The sequence below is a fragment of the Oncorhynchus keta genome, chromosome 23 (genome assembly GCF_023373465.1).
Source record: "Oncorhynchus keta strain PuntledgeMale-10-30-2019 chromosome 23, Oket_V2, whole genome shotgun sequence".
Lineage (NCBI taxonomy): Eukaryota > Metazoa > Chordata > Actinopteri > Salmoniformes > Salmonidae > Oncorhynchus > Oncorhynchus keta.
In genome coordinates, this window is record NC_068443.1 from 437,501 (window position 1) to 462,518 (window position 25,018).

Sequence of the window (25,018 nt, forward strand, 5' to 3'; positions counted from 1 at the left end):
ACTAGATGTTGGAACATTGCTGCTATAACAGCCTCCACTCTTCTGGGAAGGCTTTCCACTACATGTAGGAACATTGCTGCTATAACAGCCTCCACTCTTCTGGGAAGGCTTTCCACTAGATGTTGGAACATTGCTGCTATAACAGCCTCCACTCTTCTGGGAAAGCTTTCCACTAGATGTTGGAACATTGCTGCTATAAAGGATGGCTACTTTGAAGAATCTTAAATATATTTGGATTTGTTTAACACTTTCTTTGGTTGCTACATGATTCCATATGTGTTTTTTCATAGTTTTGATGTCTTCACTATTATTCTACAATGTAGGTCTGTCTGAACTTTTTGACTGGTACGGTGTGTATGCGTGTGTCTCTCAGTCCTTTACTTCTCCCTTTATCTTGTTCCTCTGTCTCTCTCTGCCCTCAGCTCATTCGAGAGAGGGTATGTGTGACATGTCTAACCAGAGTCCTAACTCCAACAACCCAGCAGAGTACTGCAGTACCATCTCACCTCTGCAGCAGATCCAATCCTCAGGGACGCTGACCTCCCTTCCCCCCACTGTGATGGTCCCTGTGGGAGTTCCTAAAACACCCGGCTCCGAGGGTAACACCCACCTGTGTTATAACTTTTTCATCTCACCGGCGCTAGTTTTTACTCTGGTTTCTTCCTCTGTGTTTGAAGTATTTCCCAACAGTGTCCTTCCTGTCTGTGCGTCACAGGGTCTCTCGCGCGGGAGCAGAGGAGGGTGTGTTTTGCAGACGGGATCCTACCCAATGGGGAAACAGCGGAATCCCCCAAGCCCCCTGCTACCAGCCCCGCTCCCTCGCGTCCATTGGCCGTCTCGCAGTGTTCCAACAAATCCTCCACTGCTGATTCGTCAGAGGTACGGTCCGCACCACAGGTCAAAAAGTCTTTATTTTACAGTTTGTTTGAAGAGGAACATTTCAAAAGTTGAGTATTTCCAGATTAAAATTGATGTTCTGAGGTGACCTGGGGCTGGTGACCTGGGGCTGGTGACCTGGGGCTGGTGACCTGGGGCTGGTGACCTGGGGCTGGTGACCTGGGGCTGGTGACCTGGGGCTGGTGACCTGGGGCTGGTGACCTGGGGCTGGTGAGCTGGAGCTGGGTTAGGATTAGGAGGGAACCCACAGCAGGGCAAATTGTCACTGCATTGACCTTAGCCAAGAGAGATGTTTGTAACCCTGTGCTAAAATAGTCTGGCTGACACCAGCTCTCGAAGTCTTCCTGACCCCCCCCCCCCTAGTGCTGTGCCCTCAGACTTCAAGGTGGCACCCTATGCTGGTTGGACTTTATAATTAAAATGTTTTTTTAACTAGGCAAGTCAGTTAAAGAATACATTCTTATTTACAATGACTGTCTCGGAACAGTGGGGTTAACTGCCTTGTTCAGGGGCAGAATGAGAATTTTGACCTTGTCTGCTCAGGGATTCGATCAAGCAACCTTTCGGTTACTGGCACTGCGCTCTAACCACTGGGCCACCCCAGGATATCCCTGTTTTTAGAATTTAACTAATCATGATCTGTTGTTTTACACAGGACCACCTTGTTTAACATTACCATCATATGGTTAGCATGTTGCCCATGAAAACGGCATGCATGACCAACAGATGATCTGTATTCCAACTTGTAAGTCGCTCTGGATAAGAGCGTCTGCTAAATGACTTAAATGTAAATGTATTCCCAGTTGTGTGAAATCCATAGATTAGGGCCTCATGAAATTATTTCAATTGGTTGATTTCCTTCTATGAACTTTTAACTCGGTAAAATATTTGAAATCGTTGCATTTATTTTTGTTCAAACTAAAATATAATTATTTAGCCCTTTTAGCATAAATTAGTTCAGGACTAAAATGTGGTTTAACTAATCACATGGAGAAACGTGTTAAAAAAAATAAAAAAATCTGTAAATAATTTTAAAAATTACATGTAAGTTTCTCAATGTTTTCGTCACTTACACAAGATAATAGGGGTTGACCTGATTTCTGAGATTAGCCTCTGTCCCTCATACAGACAATATATCTGTTAGGTCCCTCAGTCAAATATTACAAATCAAGCACAGATTCAACTACAAAGACCAGGGTGCTTTTCAAAAGCCTGAACGTTTCATATTTTTGTCAGTGTATGTGAAAGTCCTACTAAACAGTCTGATGCGAGTCAGAAGTTTGCAAGCCCCGACACAATCATGACCTTCAAAGGGAAACCCAGCCGCGAGCTGCCCAGTGACGCAAACCTACCAGACAAGCTAAATGCCTTCTATGCTCGCTTCAAGGCAAACAACTTTGAACGGGTCAACATTCACAAGGCCGCAGGGCCAGACGGATTACCAGGATGCGTACTCAGAGCATGCGCCGACCAACTGGCAAGTGTCTTCACTGACATTTTCAACCTCTCTCTGTAATACCTACGTTTCAATCAGAGCACCGTAGTCCCTGTGCCCAAGAACGCCAAGGTAACCAGGGTAACCTGCCTAAACGACTACCCCTCCCCACGTAGCACTGTAGCCATGAAAATGCTTTGAAAGTCTGGTCATGGCTCACATCAACACCACCATCCCAGGAACCACGGACCCACTCCAATTCACATACCGCCCCAACAGATCCACAGACGACGCAATCTCCACACTGCCCTTTCCCACCTGGACAAAAGGAACATTTACGTGAGAATGCTGTTCATTGACTACAGCTCAGCGTTCAACATCATAGTGCCCACGAAACTCATCACTAAGCTGAGGACTCTGGGACTAAACACCTCCTTCTGCAACTGGATCCTGGACTTGCTGACAGGCCGCCCCCAGGTGGTAAGGGAAGGCAACAACTCATCCGCCACGCTGATCCTCAACACGGGGGGCCCCTCAGGGGTGCGTGATTAGTCCCCTCCTGTACTCCCTGTGCACCCATGACTGAGTGGCCAAACACAATTCCAACAACAAGTTTGCTGACGACACAACAGTGGCTGGCTTGACCACCGACGACAATGACACAGCCTACAGGGAGGTGGTCAGTGTGAACTGGCAGTGTGGTACCAGGACAACAACCTGTCCCTCAACGTGAGCAAGACAAAGGAGCTGATCAGGGACTACAGGAAAAGGAGGGCCGAACCCGCTCCCATTCACATCGACAGGGCTGCTGTCCACATCAGTAAGGACCTATCATGGTCCCCCCAACACACACCAACAGTCGTGAGGAGGGCACAACAACGCCTATTCTCCCTCAGGAGACTGAAAAGATTTGTTATGGGTCCCCAGATCCTCAAAGTTCTACAGCTGCACCATCGAGAACACTCTGACTGGTTAGATCACGAGCTGGTATGGAAACTGCTTGGCATCTGACCACAAGGGCCCTACCTAGGGTAGTGCATACCGCCCAGTACATCACTGGTGCCGAGCTTCATGCCATCCAGGACCTCTATACCAGGCGGTGTCCTCTACTTAAAGTCCAGGACTGTTCTTTCTGCTACCGCACGACAAGCTGTACCGGACCACCAAGTCTGGGACCAAAAGGCGCCTGAACAGCTTCTACTTCCCAAGCCATCAGACTGCTGAACACCTTCTACCCACCAAGCCATCAGACTGCTGAGCAGCTTCTACCCCCCCACACACATTCATATTCCTTTTACGCAGCTGCTACTCTGTTTATCTATGCATAAGACACTTTACCTCTACCTACAATACCTCAACTAACCTTTACCCCACATGGACTCTGCACCGTAACACCCTGTATATAGCCTCCACATTGACTCTGTACCAGTACCCCCTGTATATAGCCTCCACATGGACTCTGTACCGTAACACCCTGTATATAGCCTCCACATTGACTCTGTACCGTAATACCCTGTATATAGCCTCCACATTGACTCTGTACCAGTACCTCCTGTATATAGCCTCCAAATGGACTCTGTACTGGTACCCCCTGTATATAGCCTCCACATTGACTCTGTACCGTAACACCCTGTATATAGCCTCCACATTGACTCTGTACCTGTACACCCTGTATATAGCCTCCACATTGACTCTGTACCGTAACCGTAATACCCTGTATATAGCCTCCACATTGACTCTGTACCGTAACACCCTGTATATAGCCTCCACATTGACTCTGTACCGGTACACCCTGTATATAGCCTCCACATTGACTCTGTACCGGTACCCCTGTATATAGCCTCCACATTGACTCTGTACCGGTACCCCTGTATATAGCCTCCACATTGATTCTGTACCGGTACCCCTGTATATAGCCTCCACATTGACTCTGTACCGGTACCCCTCTGTATATAGCCTCCACATTGACTCTGTACCCCTGTATATAGCCTCCACATTGACTCTGTACTGTGTATATAGCCTCCACATTGACTCTGTACCGGTACACCCTGTATATAGCCTCCACATTGACTCTGTACCATAATACCCTGTATATAGCCTCCACATTGACTCTGTACCATAATACCCTGTATATAGCCTCCACATTGACTCTGTACCATAATACCCTGTATATAGCCTCCACATTGACTCTGTACCGTAATACCCTGTATATAGCCTCCACATTGACTCTGTACCGTAATACCCTGTATATAGCCTCATTGTTACTATTTTTCCTTGAGTTTATTTAGCAGATTAACACAATTAAATGTTTTATCATTTAGCAGTCTCTTATCCAGAGAGACTTGCAGGAACAATTGGGTTTAAGTGCCTTGCTCAAGGGCACATCAACAGATTTTTCACATAATCGGCTCAGGGATTCGAACCAGGGACTTTTCGGTCATTGGCCCAACGCTCTTAAGGCCTAGGCTCCCCGGAACACATTATTTACTGAATGTGAAGGGAAATCTTCCCATGACTGAAGATCATTCAACTGCAGTGTTCTAGAATGGATGATCATTCAACTGCAGTGTTCTAGAATGGATGATCATTCAACTGCAGTGTTCTAGAATGGATGATCATTCAACTGCAGTGTTCTAGAATGGATGATCATTCAACTGCAGTGTTCTAGAATGGAAGATCATTCAACTGCAGTGTTCTAGAATAGAACCATTGCCCAAATAACTTTCTATCACTGTATTTACAACCAATCACAGCAGAGATCTGTCCACTTCACCAGTCCACCTGCATTTGACAACTACCACTTTTATGCTGTAACCACACCCCTCCCTCCAGGCATTGTCCCCTGCAGCCCCAGTGGGAAGCCCTGTAGGCAGCTCCATCAGTCTAATTCCGGAGGACGGACTTCCTCCCATCCTCATCTCCACCGGAGTTAAAGGAGGTACGGGAGGCCACAGCACAGGTGCTTGACCTTAGTCATCCTCACTGTCCTGCTGATCCTGCTGTATGCTTTGTCTGGGCTGCTTTCATGGGCCCATGTTGCATGCTGAGAGGGGTCTGCTTTCAATTAGGCCATGTTGCATGCTGGGAGGGGTCTGCTTTCAATTAGGCCATGTTGCATGCTGGGAGGGGTCTGGGTCTGCTTTCATGGGCCATGTTGCATGCTGGGAGGGGTCTGGGTCTGCTTTCATGGGCCCATGTTGCATGCTGGGAGGGGTCTGGGTCTGCTTTCAATTAGGCCATGTTGCATGCTGGGAGGGGTCTGGGTCTGCTTTCATGGGCCCATGTTGCATGCTGGGAGGGGTCTGGGTCTGCTTTCAATTAGCCCATGTTGCATGCTGGGAGGGGTCTGGGTCTGCTTTCATGGGCCCATGTTGCATGCTGGGAGGGGTCTGGGTCTGCTTTCAATTAGGCCATGTTGCATGCTGGGAGGGGTCTGGGTCTGCTTTCATGGGCCCATGTTGCATGCTGGGAGGGGTCTGGGTCTGCTTTCATGGGCCCATGATGCATGCTGGGAGGGGTCTGGGTCTGCTTTCATGGGCCCATGATGCATGCTGGGAGGGGTCTGGGTCTGCTTTCATGGGCCCATGATGCATGCTGGGAGGGGTCTGGGGGTACATGGGGAACCCTCTTCGGTGGGGTTGGATGTGAGATGTTAAAGCTTTTGTTTCCCCCCCCACCACCATCAGACTATGCGGTGGAGGAGCGTCCCTCTGAGATGGTTCTGATACAGCAGCTGGAGGAGGGAGGGCCTGACCCCTTGGTGTTTGTGCTCAACGCTAACCTGCTGGCCATGGTCAAACTGGTCAACTGTGAGTTAACGTCTTCCAGCTCCATTGTCGGTGATTGATTAGAACGTACACTCTCCTAGGTCTGAATTTGTCCCTGACTAGAAGGAGAAAATGAGAACCTGAGTGTTTAGCTCTCCGGGACTGTTAGTGAATAACCCTGCTATAAACTGTACGGCATCTAACCCCCCTAGGCTGCTACGGTATCTAACCCCCTCTCCCCCTAGGCTGCTACTGTATCTAACCCCTCTCCCCCTAGGCTGCTACGGTATCTGACCCCCTCTCCCCCTAGGCTGCTACTGTATCTAACCCCTCTCCCCCCTAGGCTGCTACTGTATCTAACCCCTCTCCCCCTAGGCTGCTACGGTATGCCCTAGGCTGCTACGGTATCTAACCCCCTCTGTATCTAACCCCTCTCCCCCTAGGCTGCTACTGTATGTAACCCCTCTCCCCCCCAGGCTGCTACTGTATCTAACCCCTCTCCCCCTAGGCTGCTACTGTATCTAACCCCTCCCCCTAGGCTGCTACTGTATCTAACCCCTCTCCCCCCTAGGCTGCTACTGTATCTAACCCCTCTCCCCCAGGCTGCTACTGTATCTAACCCCCTCTCCCCCCTAGGCTGCTACTGTATCTAACCCCTCTCCCCCACTAGGCTGCTACTGTATCTAACCCCCTCTCCCCCCCTAGGCTGCTACGGTATCTAACCCCCTCTCCCCCCCCTAGGCTGCTACGGTATCTAACCCCCTCCCCCCCTAGGCTGCTACGGTATCTAACCCCTCCCCCTAGGCTGCTACGGTATCTAACCCCTCTCCCCCTAGGCTGCTACGGTATCTAACCCCTCTCCCCCTAGGCTGCTACGGTATCTAACCCCTCTCCCCCTAGGCTGCTACGGTATCTAACCCCCTCCCCCCTAGGCTGCTACTGTATCTAACCCCCTCCCCCCTAGGCTGCTACGGTATCTAACCCCTCTCCCCCCTAGGCTGCTACGGTATCTAACCCCTCTCCCCCTAGGCTGCTACTGTATCTAACCCCCCCCTAGTCCTCTCCCCCCCCTAGGCTGCTACTGTATCTAACCCCTCTCCCCCCTAGGCTGCTACGGTATCTAACCCCTCTCCCCCTAGGCTGCTACGGTATCTAACCCCCCCCCCTAGGCTGCTACGGTATCTAACCCCCCTCTACCCCCCTCACCCCCAGGCTGCTACTGTATCTAACCCCTCTCCCCCCCCCAGGCTGCTACTGTATCTAACCCCTCCCCCCCCTAGGCTGCTACGGTATCTAACCCCTCTCCCCCTAGGCTGCTACTGTATCTAACCCCCCTAGGCTGCTACGGTATCTAACCCCTCCCCCCCTAGGCTGCTACGGTATCTAACCCCCCCCCTAGGCTGCTACTGTATCTAACCCCCCCTAGGCTGCTCTCCCCCCCTCTAGGCTGCTACGGTATCTAACCCCTCTCCCCCTAGGCTGCTACGGTATCTAACCCCTCTCCCCCTAGGCTGCTACGGTATCTAACCCCTCTCCCCCTAGGCTGCTACGGTATCTAACCCCCTCTCCCCCTAGGCTGGTAAGGTATCTAACCCCCCCCCCTAGGCTGCTACGGTATCTGACCCCCTCCCCCTAGGCTGCTACGGTATCTGACCCCCTCTCCCCCCTAGGCTGCTACGGTATCTTAGCCCCTCTCCCCCCCCCTAGGCTGCTACACGGTATCTAACCCCCTCTCCCCCCCCTAGGCTGCTACGGTATCTAACCCGCTCTCTGGTGTCCCTTCTCCCCTTGTAGACGTAAACAGGAAGTGTTGGTATGTGACCAGTAAGGGGATGCATGCAGTTGGCCAGGCTGAGGTGGTGGTGCTGCTGCAGTGTCTGCCTGACGAGAAGAGCATTCCCAAAGACCTCTTCAGCCACTTCGTACAGCTCTACCAGGAGGCCCTCACAGGTTAGTTTAACATACTGTACCTCTACCAGGAGGCCTTAACCGTATATATAATATTCCTTCATCAGGAGGCCCTCACAGGTTAGTTTAATGTACCTCCATCAGGAGGCCCTCACAGGTTAGTATAATATTCCTCCATCAGGAGGCCCTCACAGGTTAGTATAATGTACCTCCATCAATAGACCTCCACCAGGAGGCCTACTAGTATATTTTACATCTCTACCAGGCCTTCACAGGTATAATAATACCTTTGTTACCTCAACCAGGAGGCCTACTTAGGTGATATTATACAGTATTGCCAGGAGGCACTCTGTAGTGTCCCACTAATGTTCTGTGTGCATCCAAAATGTCTCCCTATTTCCTATATAGTGCCCCACTTTAGACCAGAGCCCTATGGCACCCTATTCCCTATTATAGTGCACTACTAGCCTTGTGGGACTTGGTCAAAACAAGTGCACTACATAGGGATTAGGGAGCCATTTTGGATGCCGCGTCTGTCTCACCACCTTATGCTGCGGGTTAAAAATATTGTGTGACATTGATGTCTCTGTGCCTCAGGCTGTTGTTGTTTAGATATACACAGAGGAACCAGGGAAAGACGACAGTCTGTGGGGATGACAGACATATTGTTTGTGTCTCTGCTGGTTCAGTCCTAGTCAGTCAGTACGGTGATGGAGAGAATGTTGCATCATCGTCCTTAGCAGTTCTAGCGTTGTGTATTATCTAAATCAGGCCTGCCCAATCTTCTTCCTGGAGAGAGACCCCCCTGTAGGTTTTAATTCTGACCTTCTTCCTGGAGAGAGACCCTCCTGTAGGTTTTAATTCTGACCTTCTTCCTGGAGAGAGACCCTCCAACCCTTCTTCCTGGAGAGAGACCCTCCTGTAGGTTTTAACTCCAACCCTGTTCCTGGAGAGAGACCCTCCTGTAGGTTTTAATTCTGACCTTCTTCCTGGAGAGAGACCCTCCTGTAGGTTTTAATTCTGACCTTCTTCCTGGAGAGAGACCCTCCTGTAGGTTTTAATTCTGACCTTCTTCCTGGAGAGAGACCCTCCTGTAGGTTTTAATTCTGACCTTCTTCCTGGAGAGAGACCCTCCTGTAGGTTTTAATTCTGACCTTCTTCCTGGAGAGAGACCCTCCTGTAGGTTTTAATTCTGACCTTCTTCCTGGAGAGAGACCCTCCTGTAGGTTTTAATTCTGACCTTCTTCCTGGAGAGAGACCCTCCTGTAGGTTTTAATTCTGACCTTCTTCCTGGAGAGAGACCCTCCTGTAGGTTTTAATTCTGACCTTCTTCCTGGAGAGAGACCCTCTTGAACATTGCCTTCAGAAAGTGATCATCCTCCTGGACTTATTCCACATATTTGTTGTTACAGCCTGAATTAAAATAGATGAAATAAAATAAAAATGCTCACCCATCTACACACAATACCCCATAATGATACATTGAAAACAAGTGAAACATTTATTGAAAATTAAATACAGAAATGTCAATACTTTGTAGAAGCACCTTTTGGCAGCGATTTACAGCTGTGAGTCTTTCTGGTTAACTCTTTAAGAACTTTCCACGCCTGGATTGAAAACTGAAAACCTACAGGATGGTAGATCTCCGGGAAGAGGGTTGGACTGAAAACCTACAGGATATCTCCGGGAAGAGGGTTGGACTGTAAACCTACAGGATGGTAGAACTCCGGCAAGAGGGTTGGACTGAAAACCTACAGTAGATCTCCGGGAAGAGGGTTGGACTGAAAACCTACAGGATGGTAGAACTCCGGGAAGAGGGTTGGACTGAAAACCTACAGTAGATCTCCGGGAAGAGGGTTGGACTGAAAACCTACAGGATGGTAGAACTCCGGGAAGAGGGTTGGACTGAAAACCTACAGTAGATCTCCGTGAAGAGGGTTGGACTGTAAACCTACAGGACAGTAGATCTCCAGGAAGAGGGTTGGACTGAAAACCTACAGGATGGTAGAACTCCGGGAAGAGGGTTGGACTGAAAACCTACAGGATGGTAGAACTCCGGGAAGAGGGTTGGACTGAAAACCTACAGGATGGTAGAACTCCGGGAAGAGGGTTGGACTGAAAACCTACAGGATGGTAGAACTCCGGGAAGAGGGTTGGACTGAAAACCTACAGGATGGTAGAACTCCGGGAAGAGGGTTGGACTGAACCTACAGGACAGTAGATCTCCAGGAAGAGGGTTGGACTGGAAACCTACAGGACAGTGTTTATTTGGGTGTGGCTTGATGTTGTTAGTCAATAGGTTGACTAATGACATCAAGACGACTAGGTTAGCTACTGACCTTGAATCTGGAACGTCACGCGGCAACTTGGCTTTCTGCTTTGAGTGTGTTTTTATTTTAACCTTTTTATTTAACTAGTCAGTGGGGGGGGGGGTGCTCACGGCCTTCATAGGTTCGCGGTGGCCTCGCTCGTGTAGCGGATGTGAAATGGCTAGCTTAGTTAGCGGTGCGCGCTAAATAGCGTTTCAATCGGTTACGTCACTTGCTCTGAGACCTTGAACTAGTAGTTCCCCTTGCTCTGCAAGGGCCGCGGCTTTTGTGGAGCGATGGGTAACGATGCTTCGAGGGTGACTGTTGTTGATGTGTGCAGAAGGTCCCTGGTTCGCGCCCGGGTATGGGCGAGGGGACGGTTTAAAATTATACTGTTACACTCGCGGTCTTCATAAAGAGACTGTCACCATACAGTCATGGAAGTCAACAGTAAATGGACAGTTGCTAATTCACCAGGGACACGTGCCAGCATGGCACCGACTGGTTGGCATCACTCACTCGGGCCCAGGGGTATTACAGTGGAAGAGGGCACCTCCCTACCAGACTACATTATTAGTAGTGGTTATGTCTTCCATTACTCAGGACTGGTGTCTGGTCACAGCCTCATCCGGTCATCATTATTTTCTCCTAGAGAATGTTGCTTGTTTGACATCTTTTTGTTGTTGGTGTAAGCTGAAGCCCTCAAATGATATCTAGCTAGTTTGCCTGATTTTTATTTAGCAGATATCTTATAGTAGCTAGTCAGTTGGAGTTTAAACATTGAACGCAAGCTGTTAAAATGCATTAAACATGTCATTAGGTTTACTTGATTATGAGCTAGCTAACGTTAGCTAGCGTAGCACATGGGTATGTGTGAAAGCTAGCTAGCTAACGTTAGCTAGCGTAGCACATGGGTATGTGTGAAAGCTAGCTAACGTTAGCTAGCGTAGCACATGGGTATGTGTGACACTTACTCCTCAGCCTGAAGTGTCATCTGCCCATAGCACTGCTTCCAATCCAAGTGCCAATGACGTTTAGCCAACTTTCATGTCATCCAAATGTGTTGGATTGTCTGTAAATAGAGTTCTTTGGTCTACTGGTCCTGGGGCCTTGTTAAGGTCAACGGCATCATCTCAGATTACATGTAAATAGAGTTTGTGTGGACACGCCCACCAGCGGTGGGTTGGGCGTCTAATGAAAGATGCATATTCATAAAAGAACCCCATCTAAAATGTGGTGGTGGATCTTTGATGTTATGGGACTATCTTTGGTCTACTGGGCCTGGAGCCAGGTAATGTTCTGACCCACCTGGGCCTCTCGTTCCTCTCCTCCCTCGTCCCCACTCCCCTCTCTCTAGGTAATGTTCTGACCCACCTGGGCTTCTCCTCCCTCGTCCCCTCTCCCCCCTCTCTAGGTAACCTTCTGACCCACCTGGGCCTCTCGTTCCTCTCCTCCCTCGTCCCCTCTCCCCTCTCTCTAGGTAATGTTCTGACCCACCTGGGCTTCTCCTCCCTCGTCCCCTCTCCCCCCTCTCTAGGTAACCTTCTGACCCACCTGGGCCTCTCGTTCCTCTCCTCCCTCCCCCTCTCCCCCTCTCTAGGTAACCTTCTGACCCACCTGGGCCTCTCCCTCTCCTCCCTCTAGGTAATGTTCTGACCCACCTGGGCCTTCTCCTCCCTCCCTCGTCCCCACCCCTCTCTCTAGGTAATGTTCTGACCCACCTGGGCCTCTCGTTCCTCTCCTCCCTCGTCCCCTCCCCCTCTCTCTAGTCGTTCCATCCACCTGGGCCTCTCGTTCCTCTCCTCCCTCCCCGTCTTCCATCCAGGTAACGGTTTTCTCTCTCCTCTCTCTCCAGGTAATGTTCTGACCCACCTGGGCCATTCGTTCTTCACCCAGAGTTTCCTGGGCAGCAGGGAGCATGGAGGGTTCCTCTACGTCTCCCCGTCTTTCCAGTCCCTCCAGGACCTGATGCTCCCCAACCCCCCCTACCTGTTTGGGGTGTTGCTGCAGAAGTGGGAGACCCCCTGGGCCAAGGTGTTCCCCCTCCGACTCATGTTCCGGCTGGGTGCAGAGTACAGATGTGAGTAGAGGCAATGCTTTCTTTTGGCTGGATAATTTTTTTGGCTTGTTAGAAGAGAGAGATTGATGTAATTTACGTTATGTTTTCAGTCTACCCCTGCCCTCTGTTCAGTGTGCGGTTTAGAAAACCCCTCTTCGGAGAGACCGGCCACACCATCATGAACCTGCTAGCAGTAAGAACTTTTCTTTTGAATGATTTTAAGTGTTTTGTTTACTTTCTGATTTTATATATTTGTGTTATTTTTTTGCCTCAATGTCTTGTGTTGACGAGCAGCACTTCCGTAACTACCAGTACACGTTGTCTCTAGTGAAGGGTCTATATAATGTAATGTTATATACCTACAGGACTTCTGTAACTACCAGTACACGTTGTCTCTAGTGAAGGGTCTATATAATGTAATGTTATATACCTACAGGACTTCTGTAACTACCAGTACACGTTGTCTCTAGTGAAGGGTCTATATAATATAATGTACCTACAGGACTTCTGTAACTACCAGTACACGTTGTCTCTAGTGAAGGGTCTATATAATGTAATGTTATATACCTACAGGACTTCTGTAACTACCAGTACACATTGTCTCTAGTGAAGGGTCTATATAATATAATATAATGTATCTACAGGACTTCTGTAACTACCAGTACACGTTGTCTCTAGTGAAGGGTCTATATAATATAATGTAATGTACCTACAGGACTTCTGTAACTACCAGTACACGTTGTCTCTAGTGAAGGGTCTATATAATATAATGTATCTACAGGACTTCTGTAACTACCAGTACACGTTGTCTCTAGTGAAGGGTCTATATAATATAATGTATCTACAGGACTTCTGTAACTACCAGTACACGTTGTCTCTAGTGAAGGGTCTATATAATATAATATACCTACAGGACTTCCGTAACTACCAGTACACTTTGTCTCTAGTGAAGGGTCTATATAATATAATGTTATATACCTACAGGACTTCCGTAACTACCAGTACACGTTGTCTCTAGTGAAGGGTCTATATAATATAATGTTATATACCTACAGGACTTCCGTAACTACCAGTACACGTTGTCTAGTGAAGGGTCTATATAATATAATATAATGTACCTACAGGACTTCTGTAACTACCAGTACACGTTGTCTCTAGTGAAGGGTCTATATAATGTTATATACCTACAGGACTTCCGTAACTACCAGTACACGTTGTCTCTAGTGAAGGGTCTATATAATATAATGTTATGTACCTACAGGACTTCCGTAACTACCAGTACACGTTGTCCCTGGTGAAGGGTCTGGTGGTGGACATGGAGGTGAAGAAGACCTGCATCAAGATCCCCAGCAACCGATACAACGAGGTGAGGCTCTCAACCAATCATATTAGTTCCCAGTGGGGCTTAGCCAATCAGATTCCTACTCAGGGGGGCTCAACCAATTGTCCCCTGAAAAAAAGAGTGAGTCATATTCATAGGACACTTAATTTTTCAGTGGCAATTGACTTAAGACCATCTTCTCTGTGACTAAGTGGACTGGACAAGAGTTTTTGTAATGAGTGGGAGCTTTTTGCTAATGAACACAATTAAGGTGCTAAGGGGCAGTATTTTCATTTTTTGGGGAAAAAAACGTTCCCGTTTTAAACGGGATATTTTGTCAGGAAAAGATGCTTATAATATGCATATAATTGACAGCTTTCGATAGAAAACACTCGATCGTTTCCAAAACTGTGAAGATGTTGTCTGTGAGTATAACAGAACTGATGTTGCAGGCGAAAGCCTGAGAAAAATCCAATCCGGAAGTGCCCCAGGTTTTGAAAGCGCTGCGTTCCAATGACTCCCTATTCAGCTGTGAATGTACCATCAACGAGCTTACGCTTTCTACGTTTTTATTCCCCAAGGTGTCTACAGCATTGTGACGTAGTTTTACGCATTTCTGTTGAAGAATAGCCGTAGGCGGCCACATTGCGTAAGTGGTCACATGGTGGCTCCGAGAGAGATTCTCGGGTAAAATACAGAAGTAGCCATTACTCCAATCGGTCCTACTGAAAAACGAATTGTCCCGACGGATATATTATCGAATAGATATTAGAAAAACATCTTGAGGATGGATTCTAAACAACGTTTGCCATGTTTCTGTCGATATTATGGAGCTAATTTGGAATATTTTTCGGTGTTGTGGTGACCGCAATTTCCGGGCGATTTCTCAGCCAAACTTGAAGAACAAACAGAGCTGTTTCGCCTACAAAAATAATATTTAGGGAAAAAATGAACTTTGGCTATCTACCTGGGAGTCTCGTGAGTGAAAACATCCGTAGTTCATTAAAGGTAAACATAAATATCCCTAGCCTTTTGTTAATCACCCTGTCATCTCAGATTTTCAAAATATGCTTTACAGCCAACGCTAGACAAGCATTTTTGTAAGTTTATCGATAGCCTAGCATTTACCCAGTCGGCTACAGAGGAGTTAATAGTTAAATTATTTGAAATTCCTTTCTGTAACACCAACATTTTTGCATATATGTTACCATGACTACATTCAGTTGCAAAACAGTTCTATGACTAGAGCTGATGCCTGTTCAGGGGCAGAACGACAGATTTGTACCTTGTCAGCTCGGGGGTTTGAACTTGCAACCTTCCGGTTACTAGTCGAACGCTCTAAACCACTAGGCTACCCTGCCGCCCCCAGAATGGCCCATGATATGCTTTATGAATGGAAAATGTGGTCCACCAATGCACCATAGAAAGAAAAACACAGGTATTATGGCTATTGTATTAAACTCTCAAGCTGTTTTCTCTGAGGAAAAGAGGTAGACTTAGCTACTTGTATTTTTTGCCACTGAACAGTCTCCATATATATATATATATATATAAAAATGTTTACCTGGTGCCCGGGGGACCTTCAGACGAGTCTTGAGGCCTAGAACAAAACAACCGACATGTTCGTGTTCGTGAGAGTCTCACCTTTCCACAGAGGGGTCAAATTAGTATGTAACCCAAACTGTTCGGATGCTACAGACAGAAAGTTCCATAGAGGGGGTCATAATAGTTTTTAGGCCAAACTGACTACATCACTGGGTGAACCGGTCATTATCTGGAGGTTTAGTGACTCCACTACATCACTGGGTGAAACGGTCATTATCTGGAGGTTTAGTGACTCCACTACATCACTGGGTGAAACGGTCATTATCTGGAGGTTTAGTGACTCCACTACATCACTGGGTGAACCGGTCATTATCTGGAGGTTTAGTGACTCCACTACATCGCTGGGTGAAACGGTCATTATCTGGAGGTTTAGTGACTCCACTACATCGCTGGGTGAACCGGTCATTATCTGGAGGTTTAGTGACTCTACTACATCACTGGGTGAACCGGTCATCATCTGGAGGTTTAGTGACTCTACTACATCACTGGGTGAAACGGTCATTATCTGGAGGTTTAGTGACTCCACTACATCACTGGGTGAACCGGTCATTATCTGGAGGTTTAGTGACTCCACTACATCACTGGGTGAAACGGTCATTATCTGGAGGTTTAGTGACTCCACTACATCACTGGGTGAACCGGTCATTATCTGGAGGTTTAGTGACTCCACTACATCACTGGGTGAAACGGTCATTATCTGGAGGTTTAGTGACTCCACTACATCACTGGGTGAACTGGTCATTATCTGGAGGTTGTGACTCCACTACATCACTGGGTGAAACGGTCATTATCTGGAGGTTTAGTGACTCCACTACATCACTGGGTGAACCGGTCATTATCTGGAGGTTTAGTGACTCCACTACATCACTGGGTGAAAGTCATTATCTGGAGGTTTAGTGACTCCACTCCATCACTGGGTGAAACGGTCATTATCTGGAGGTTTAGTGACTCCACTACATCACTGGGTGAACCGGTCATTATCTGGAGGTTTAGTGACTCCACTACATCACTGGGTGAAACGGTCATTATCTGGAGGTTTAGTGACTCCACTACATCACTGGGTGAAACGGTCATTATCTGGAGGTTTAGTGACTCCACTACATCACTGGGTGAACCGGTCATTATCTGGAGGTTTAGTGACTCCACTACATCACTGGGTGAAAGTCATTATCTGGAGGTTTAGTGACTCCACTACATCACTGGGTGAAACGGTCATTATCTGGAGGTTTAGTGACTCCACTACATCACTGGGTGAACCGGTCATTATCTGGAGGTTTAGTGACTCCACTACATCACTGGGTGAAACGGTCATTATCTGGAGGTTTAGTGACTCCACTACATCACTGGGTGAACCGGTCATTATCTGGAGGTTTAGTGACTCCACTACATCACTGGGTGAAACGGTCATTATCTGGAGGTTTAGTGACTCCACTACATCACTGGGTGAACCGGTCATTATCTGGAGGTTTAGTGACTCCACTACATCACTGGGTGAAACGGTCATTATCTGGAGGTTTAGTGACTCCACTACATCACTGGGTGAACCGGTCATTATCTGGAGGTTTAGTGACTCCACTACATCACTGGGTGAACCGGTCATTATCTGGAGGTTTAGTGACTCCACTACATCACTGGGTGAAACGGTCATTATCTGGAGGTTTAGTGACTCCACTACATCACTGGGTGAAACAGTCATTATCTGGAGGTTTAGTGACTCCACTACATCACTGGGTGAACCGGTCATTATCTGGAGGTTTAGTGACTCCACTACATCACTGGGTGAACCGGTCATTATCTGGAGGTTTAGTGACTCCACTACATCACTGGGTGAAACGGTCATTATCTGGAGGTTTAGTGACTCCACTACATCACTGGGTGAACCGGTCATTATCTGGAGGTTTAGTGACTCCACTACATCACTGGGTGAAACGGTCATTATCTGGAGGTTTAGTGACTCCACTACATCACTGGGTGAACCGGTCATTATCTGGAGGTTTAGTGACTCCACTACATCACTGGGTGAACCGGTCATTATCTGGAGGTTTAGTGACTCCACTACATCACTGGGTGAAACGGTCATTATCTCCTGTACTACTTCTGGACTTCAATATGCTGCAGCATCTAGAATGTTGACAACAATTGAAACAACGCGACTGCGGTGCACCCCCATACTTGTCTCACACTCATTCTGTACCCCCATACTTGTCTCACACTCATTCTGCACCCCCATACTTGTCTCACACTCATTCTGCACCCCCATACTTGTCTCACACTCATTCTGCACCCCCATACTTGTCTCACACTCATTCTGCAACCCCATACTTGTCTCACACTCATTCTGCAACCCCATACTTGTCTCTCACACTCATTCTGCAACCCCATACTTGTCTCACACTCATTCTGCACCCCCATACTTGTCTCACACTCATTCTGCACCCCCATACTTGTCTCACACTCATTCTGCAACCCCATACTTGTCTCACACTCATTCTGCACCCCCATACTTGTCTCACACTCATTCTGCACCCCCATACTTGTCTCTCACACTCATTCTGCACCCCCATACTTGTCTCACACTCATTCTGTACCCCCATACTTGTCTCACACTCATTCTGCACCCCCATACTTGTCTCACACTCATTCTGCACCCCCATACTTGTCTCACACTCATTCTGCACCCCCATACTTGTCTCACACTCATTCTGCACCCCCATACTTGTCTCACACTCATTCTGTACCCCCATACTTGTCTCACACTCATTCTGCACCCCCATACTTGTCTCACACTCATTCTGCACCCCCATACTTGTCTCACACTCATTCTGTACCCCCATACTTGTCTCACACTCATTCTGCACCCCCATACTTGTCTCACACTCATTCTGCAACCCCATACTTGCCTCTCACACTCATTCTGCAACCCCATACTTGCCTCTCACACTCATTCTGCAACCCCATACTTGTCTCACACTCATTCTGCACCCCCATACTTGTCTCACACTCATTCTGCACCCCCATACTTGTCTCACACTCATTCTGCAACCCCATACTTGCCTCTCACACTCATTCTGCAACCCCATACTTGCCTCTCACACTCATTCTGCACCCGCATACTTGTCTCACACTCATTCTGCACCCCCATACTTGTCTCACACTCATTCTGCACCCCCATACTTGTCTCACACTCAATCTGTACCCCCATACTTGTCTCACACTCATTCTGCACCCCCATACTTGTCTCACACTCAATCTGTACCCCCATACTTGTCTCACACTCATTCTGCAACCCCATACTTGTCTCTCACACTCATTCTGCACCCCCATACTACTTAGTAGCACCATCTGGTGATTTGTGCTTCTCGCTGCCTGCACTTGTATGTGTCTGTTTAGTATGTCATGTTCAATATCTATCTAGGCTGAATTTAAGATTTAATATTTCTGCTGTTGGGAAGAGAAATGGATGTTTAATCAGGAATATACAGTATGTTGGTGGGGGCCGGGCTCTGTTGGTGGGGGCCGGGCTCTGTTGGTGGGGGCCGGGCTCTGTTGGTGGGGGCCGGGCTCTGTTGGTGGGGGCCGGGCTCTGTTGGTGGGGGCCGGGCTCTGTTGGTAGGCTCTGTTGGTGGGGGCCGGGCTCTGTTGGTGGGGACCGGGCTCGCTCTGTTGGTGGGGGCCGGGCTCTGTTGGTGGGGGCCAGGCTCTGTTGGTGGGGGCCGGGCTCTGTTGGTGGGGGCCGGGCTCTGTTGGTGGGGGCCGGACTCTGTTGGTAGGCTCTGTTGGTAGGGGCCGGGCTCTGTTGGTAGGGGCCGGAGTCTGTTGGTGGGGGCCGGGCTCTGTTGGTGGGGGCCGGGCTCTGTTGGTGGGGGCCGGGCTCTGTTGGTGGGGGCCGGGCTCTGTTGGTAGGCTCTGTTGGTGGGGGCCGGTCTCTGTTGGTAGGCTCTGTTGGTAGGCTCTGTTGGTGGGGGCTGGGCTCTGTTGGTAGGCTCTGTTGGTGGGGGCCGGGCTCTGTTGGTAGGCTCTGTTGGTGGGGGAACCGGGCTCTGACGGTAGGCTCTGTTGGTGGGGGCCACTCTAACATGGGCTCTGTTGGTAGGCTCTGTTGGTAGGCTCTGTTGGTAGGCTCTGTTGGTGGGGGCCGGGCTCTGTTGGTGGCTCTGTTGGTAGGCTCTGTTGGTAGGCTCTGTTGGTAGGCTCTGTTGGTGGGGGCCGGGCTCTGTTGGTAGGCTCTGTTGGTAGGCTCTGTTGGTGGGGGCCGGGCTCTGTTGTTAGGCTCTGTTGGTGGGGGCCGGGCTCTGTTGGTGGGGGCCGGGCTCTGTTAGTAGGCTCTGTTGGTAGGCTCTGTTGGTAGGCTCTGTTGGTGGGGGCCACTCTCTGTTGTTAGGCTCTGTTGGTGGGGGCCGGGCTCTGTTGGTGGGGGCCGGGCTCTGTTGGTGGGGGCCGGGCTCTGTTGGTAGGCTCTGTTGGTAGGGGCCAGGTAGTCAGTGATGTATGTTTACTAAAGGTTAATGAGACAATGTAATTGTGACGTGACTAAAAGGAAAGGGAGTTTAGTTGACTAAAATGGCCCACTGTTTATGTAATTTTGACTATAATTAGACGAAATCGTTATTCAAATGACGTAATGATATTTTAGTCAATGTCTAAGACCAGACGAAATCTAATGAGAGGTCTCATATGAACCCTAACAGACCGAAGGTTTCGTTATTCCCTGTAAGCTGTAGTTACTAAATGTATAGTTTCTCTGCTACTGCCACTCTAACATGGAGGAACCCAGGGATATGACGTGTGGACTGTTGGACAACAGCTTGTATGAGCCACTCTAACATGAAGAAACCCAGGGATATGACGCGTGGACTGTTGGACAACAGCTTGTATGAGCCACTCTAACATGAAGGAACCCAGGGATATGACGCGTGGACTGTTGGACAACAGCTTGTATGAGCCACTCTAACATGAAGGAACCCAGGGATATGACGCGTGGACTGTTGGACAACAGCTTGTGTGAGCCACTCTAACATGAAGGAACCCAGGGATATGACGCGTGGACTGTAGGACAACAGCTTGTGTGAGCCACTCTAACATGAAGGAACCCAGGGATATGACGCGTGGACTGTAGGACAACAGCTTGTATGAGCCACTCTAACATGAAGGAACCCAGGGATATGACGCGTGGACTGTTGGACAACAGCTTGTGTGAGCCACTCTAACATGAAGGAACCCAGGGATATGACGCGTGGACTGTTGGACAACAGCTTGTATGAGCCACTCTAACATGAAGGAACCCAGGGATATGACGCGTGGACTGTTGGACAACAGCTTGTGTGAGCCACTCTAACATGAAGGAACCCAGGGATATGACGCGTGGACTGTTGGACAACAGCTTGTATGAGCCACTCTAACATGAAGGAACCCAGGGATATGACGCGTGGACTGTTGGACAACAGCTTGTATGAGCCACTCTAACATGAAGGAACCCAGGGATATGACGCGTGGACTGTAGGACAACAGCTTGTATGAGCCACTCTAACATGAAGGAACCCAGGGATATGACGCGTGGACTGTTGGACAACAGCTTGTATGAGCCACTCTAACATGAAGGAACCCAGGGATATGACGCGTGGACTGTTGGACAACAGCTTGTATGAGCCACTCTAACATGAAGGAACCCAGGGATATGACGCGTGGACTGTTGGACAACAGCTTGTATGAGCCACTCTAACATGAAGGAACCCAGGGATATGACGCGTGGACTGTTGGACAACAGCTTGTATGAGCCACTCTAACATGAAGGAACCCAGGGATATGACGCGTGGACTGTAGGACAACAGCTTGTATGAGCCACTCTAACATGAAGGAACCCAGGGATATGACGCGTGGACTGTTGGACAACAGCTTGTATGAGCCACTCTAACATGAAGGAACCCAGGGATATGACGCGTGGACTGTTGGACAACAGCTTGTGTGAGCCACTCTAACATGAAGGAACCCAGGGATATGACGCGTGGACTGTTGGACAACAGCTTGTATGAGCCACTCTAACATGAAGGAACCCAGGGATATGACGCGTGGACTGTTGGACAACAGCTTGTATGAGCCACTCTAACATGAAGGAACCCAGGGATATGACGCGTGGACTGTTGGACAACAGCTTGTATGAGCCACTCTAACATGAAGGAACCCAGGGATATGACGCGTGGACTGTTGGACAACAGCTTGTATGAGCCACTCTAACATGAAGGAACCCAGGGATATGACGCGTGGACTGTTGGACAACAGCTTGTATGAGCCACTCTAACATGAAGGAACCCAGGGATATGACGCGTGGACTGTTGGACAACAGCTTGTATGAGCCACTCTAACATGAAGGAACCCAGGGATATGACGCGTGGACTGTAGGACAACAGCTTGTATGAGCCACTCTAACATGAAGGAACCCAGGGATATGACGTGTGGACTGTTGGACAACAGCTTGTGTGAGCCACTCTAACATGAAGGAACCCAGGGATATGACGCGTGGACTGTTGGACAACAGCTTGTGTGAGCCACTCTAACATGAAGGAACCCAGGGATATGACGCGTGGACTGTTGGACAACAGCTTGTGTGAGCCACTCTAACATGAAGGAACCCAGGGATATGACGTGTGGACTGTTGGACAACAGCTTGTGTGAGCCACTCTAACATGAAGGAACCCAGGGATATGACGCGTGGACTGTAGGACAACAGCTTGTGTGAGCCACTCTAACATGAAGGAACCCAGGGATATGACGCGTGGACTGTTGGACAACAGCTTGTATGAGCCACTCTAACATGAAGGAACCCAGGGATATGACGCGTGGACTGTAGGACAACAGCTTGTATGAGCCACTCTAACATGAAGGAACCCAGGGATATGACGCGTGGACTGTAGGACAACAGCTTGTGTGAGCCACTCTAACATGAAGGAACCCAGGGATATGACGCGTGGACTGTTGGACAACAGCTTGTATGAGCCACTCTAACATGAAGGAACCCAGGGATATGACGCGTGGACTGTTGGACAACAGCTTGTATGAGCCACTCTAACATGAAGGAACCCAGGGATATGACGCGTGGACTGTAGGACAACAGCTTGTATGAGCCACTCTAACATGAAGGAACCCAGGGATATGACGCGTGGACTGTAGGACAACAGCTTGTATGAGCCACTCTAACATGAAGGAACCCAGGGATATGACGCGTGGACTGTAGGACAACAGCTTGTGTGAGCCACTCTAACATGAAGGAACCCAGGGATATGACGCGTGGACTGTAGGACAACAGCTTGTGTGAACGCTTTTAACAGTCTTGTCTAAAACGCTTCAGATTCTCATTTGTTTTCTTCCTTGTGAATTACAGTTTAGAAATGTCAATCGCATACAGTTGAAGTCGGAAGTTTACATACACTTAGGTTGGAGTCATTAAAACTCGTTTTTCAACCGCTCCACAAATTTCTTGTTGACAATCTATAGTTTTGGCAAGTCGGTTAGGACATCTACTTTGTGCATGACACAAGTCATTTTTACAATTGTTTACAGACAGATTGTTCCATTTATAATTCACTGTATCACAATTCCAGTGGGTCAGAAGTTTACATACACTAAGTTGACTGTGCCTTTAAAGAGCTTGGAAAATTCCAGAAAATTATGTCATGGCTTTAGAAGCTTCTGATAATTGACATCATTTGAGTCAATTTGAGGTGTACCTGTGGATGTATTATTTCAAGGCCAACCTTCAAACTCAGTGCCTCTTTGCTTGACATCATTGGAAAATATAAAAAAAATCAGCCAAGACCTCTGTGGGGGGGTGATGAAGAAATTGGATCTAATTTAGAGTCCTGTACATATACTGTAACCACGTTTGAACAGGCAGAACTGATCTGGTTTAGAGGGTCTTAGTCTCAACCCCACTCCCCCAAACCTCTACACTCCAGGGCATGCTATTGTTTTCGTTAAATATGATTTTTTTTCTCACAGCTACAACAGAGACTAATGAAATGTTATTCCAACCCTCGCTATGAACAAGTGACAGGGTTCGTCCGGTGACATGACAGATTGGGACCTTTTAATGACACAACCATATTCTCTGTCCCCTCCAGCTAATGAAGGCTATGAACAAGTCCAATGAGCACGTCTTGGCCATGGGGGCGTGTTTCAACGAGCGGGCCGACTCCCACCTGGTGTGTGTACAGAATGATGACGGAAACTACCAGACACAGGCCATCAGCATTCACCATCAACCACGCAAAGGTAGGGTCGACACACGACAACGTGGAGTCATAGTCTGGTAGGGTCGACACGCCACAACGTGGAGTCATAGTCTGGTAGGGTCGACACACCACAACGTGGAGTCATAGTCTGGTAGGGTCGACACACCACAACGTGGAGTCATAGTCTGGTAGGGTCGACACACCACAACGTGGAGTCATAGTCTGGTAGGGTCGACACACGACAACGTGGAGTCATAGTCTGGTAGGGTCGACACACCACAACGTGGAGTCATAGTCTGGTAGGGTCGACACACCACAACGTGGAGTCATAGTCTGGTAGGGTCGACACACCACAACGTGGAGTCATAGTCTGGTAGGGTCGACACACCACAACGTGGAGTCATAGTCTGGTAGGGTCGACACACCACAACGTGGAGTCATAGTCTGGTAGGGTCGACACACGACAACGTGGAGTCATAGTCTGGTAGGGTCGACACACGACAACGTGGAGTCATAGTCTGGTAGGGTCGACACACGACAACGTGGAGTCATAGTCTGGTAGGGTCGACACACCACAACGTGGAGTCATAGTCTGGTAGGGTCGACACACCACAACGTGGAGTCATAGTCTGGTAGGGTCGACACACCACAACGTGGAGTCATGGTAGTCTGGTAGGGTCGACACACCACAACGTGGAGTCATAGTCTGGTAGGGTCGACACACCACAACGTGGAGTCATAGTCTGGTAGGGTCGACACACCACAACGTGGAGTCATAGTCTGGTAGGGTCGACACACGACAACGTGGAGTCATAGTCTGGTAGGGTCGACACACAACAGCGTGGAGTCATAGTCTGGTAGGGCCGACACACGACAGCGTGGAGTCATAGTCTGGTAGGGTCGACACACGACAACGTGGAGTCATAGTCTGGGAAGTGGACTAACTAAACCAGAGGTGGAGTCATAGTCTGGGAAGTGGACTAACTAAACCAGAGGTGGAGTCATAGTCTGGGAAGTGGACTAACTAAACCAGAGGTGGAGTCATAGTCTGGGAAGTGGACTAACTAAACCAGAGGTGGAGTCATAGTCTGGGAAGTGGACTAACTAAACCAGAGGTGGAGTCATAGTCTGGGAAGTGGACTAACTAAACCAGAGGTGGCGTTGGTGTTGAATCCCGCCCCTTCAGATGGCTTACGATTTAAATGGTAATGTCATGGCGACTTTTAAAACCAGTATTTGTTGTTTTTCTTCCAGTGACCGGCGCTTGTTTCTTCGTGTTCAGTGGTTCTCTAAAGGCAGGACACCTGGCCAAGACCAGCATTGTTGAAGGTACTCCCGTTTACCCACCTGTTATATTGTTAATAGGATGTACCCACCTTGTTGGGGGGGGGTTATAGACCTGTTGTTCCCCTGTAGACGGGGGGATAGACCTGTTGTTCCCCTGTAGACGGGGGGGATAGACCTGTTGTTCCCCTGTAGACGGGGGGGATAG

The 25,018-nt window shown here is 48.7% G+C and overlaps 1 protein-coding gene and 1 long non-coding RNA gene across 9 annotated transcripts in view; both read left to right on the forward strand.

Moving 5' to 3' along the window:
- Positions 1-25,018, forward strand: part of LOC118379969 (zinc finger FYVE domain-containing protein 9-like) — a 65,919-nt gene that overhangs the window by 30,290 nt on the left and 10,611 nt on the right. The window contains 10 exon segments of the mRNA XM_052477384.1: positions 423-599; positions 716-879; positions 5,165-5,270; positions 6,019-6,141; positions 7,894-8,049; positions 12,172-12,396; positions 12,486-12,568; positions 13,637-13,741; positions 23,416-23,566; positions 24,781-24,855. Coding sequence (XP_052333344.1) covers positions 423-599; positions 716-879; positions 5,165-5,270; positions 6,019-6,141; positions 7,894-8,049; positions 12,172-12,396; positions 12,486-12,568; positions 13,637-13,741; positions 23,416-23,566; positions 24,781-24,855 — 1,365 coding nt within the window.
- LOC127910854 (uncharacterized) lies at positions 15,464-16,637 on the forward strand. Of its 8 annotated transcripts, none has more exons than XR_008076353.1 (4): positions 15,464-15,524; positions 16,147-16,192; positions 16,289-16,432; positions 16,479-16,637. It is a non-coding gene; the product is annotated as an uncharacterized LOC127910854 (long non-coding RNA). The 8 variants fall into 8 exon arrangements; XR_008076348.1 differs by having other exon boundaries at positions 15,473-15,572; XR_008076350.1 differs by lacking the exon at positions 15,464-15,524 and adding an exon at positions 15,812-16,004.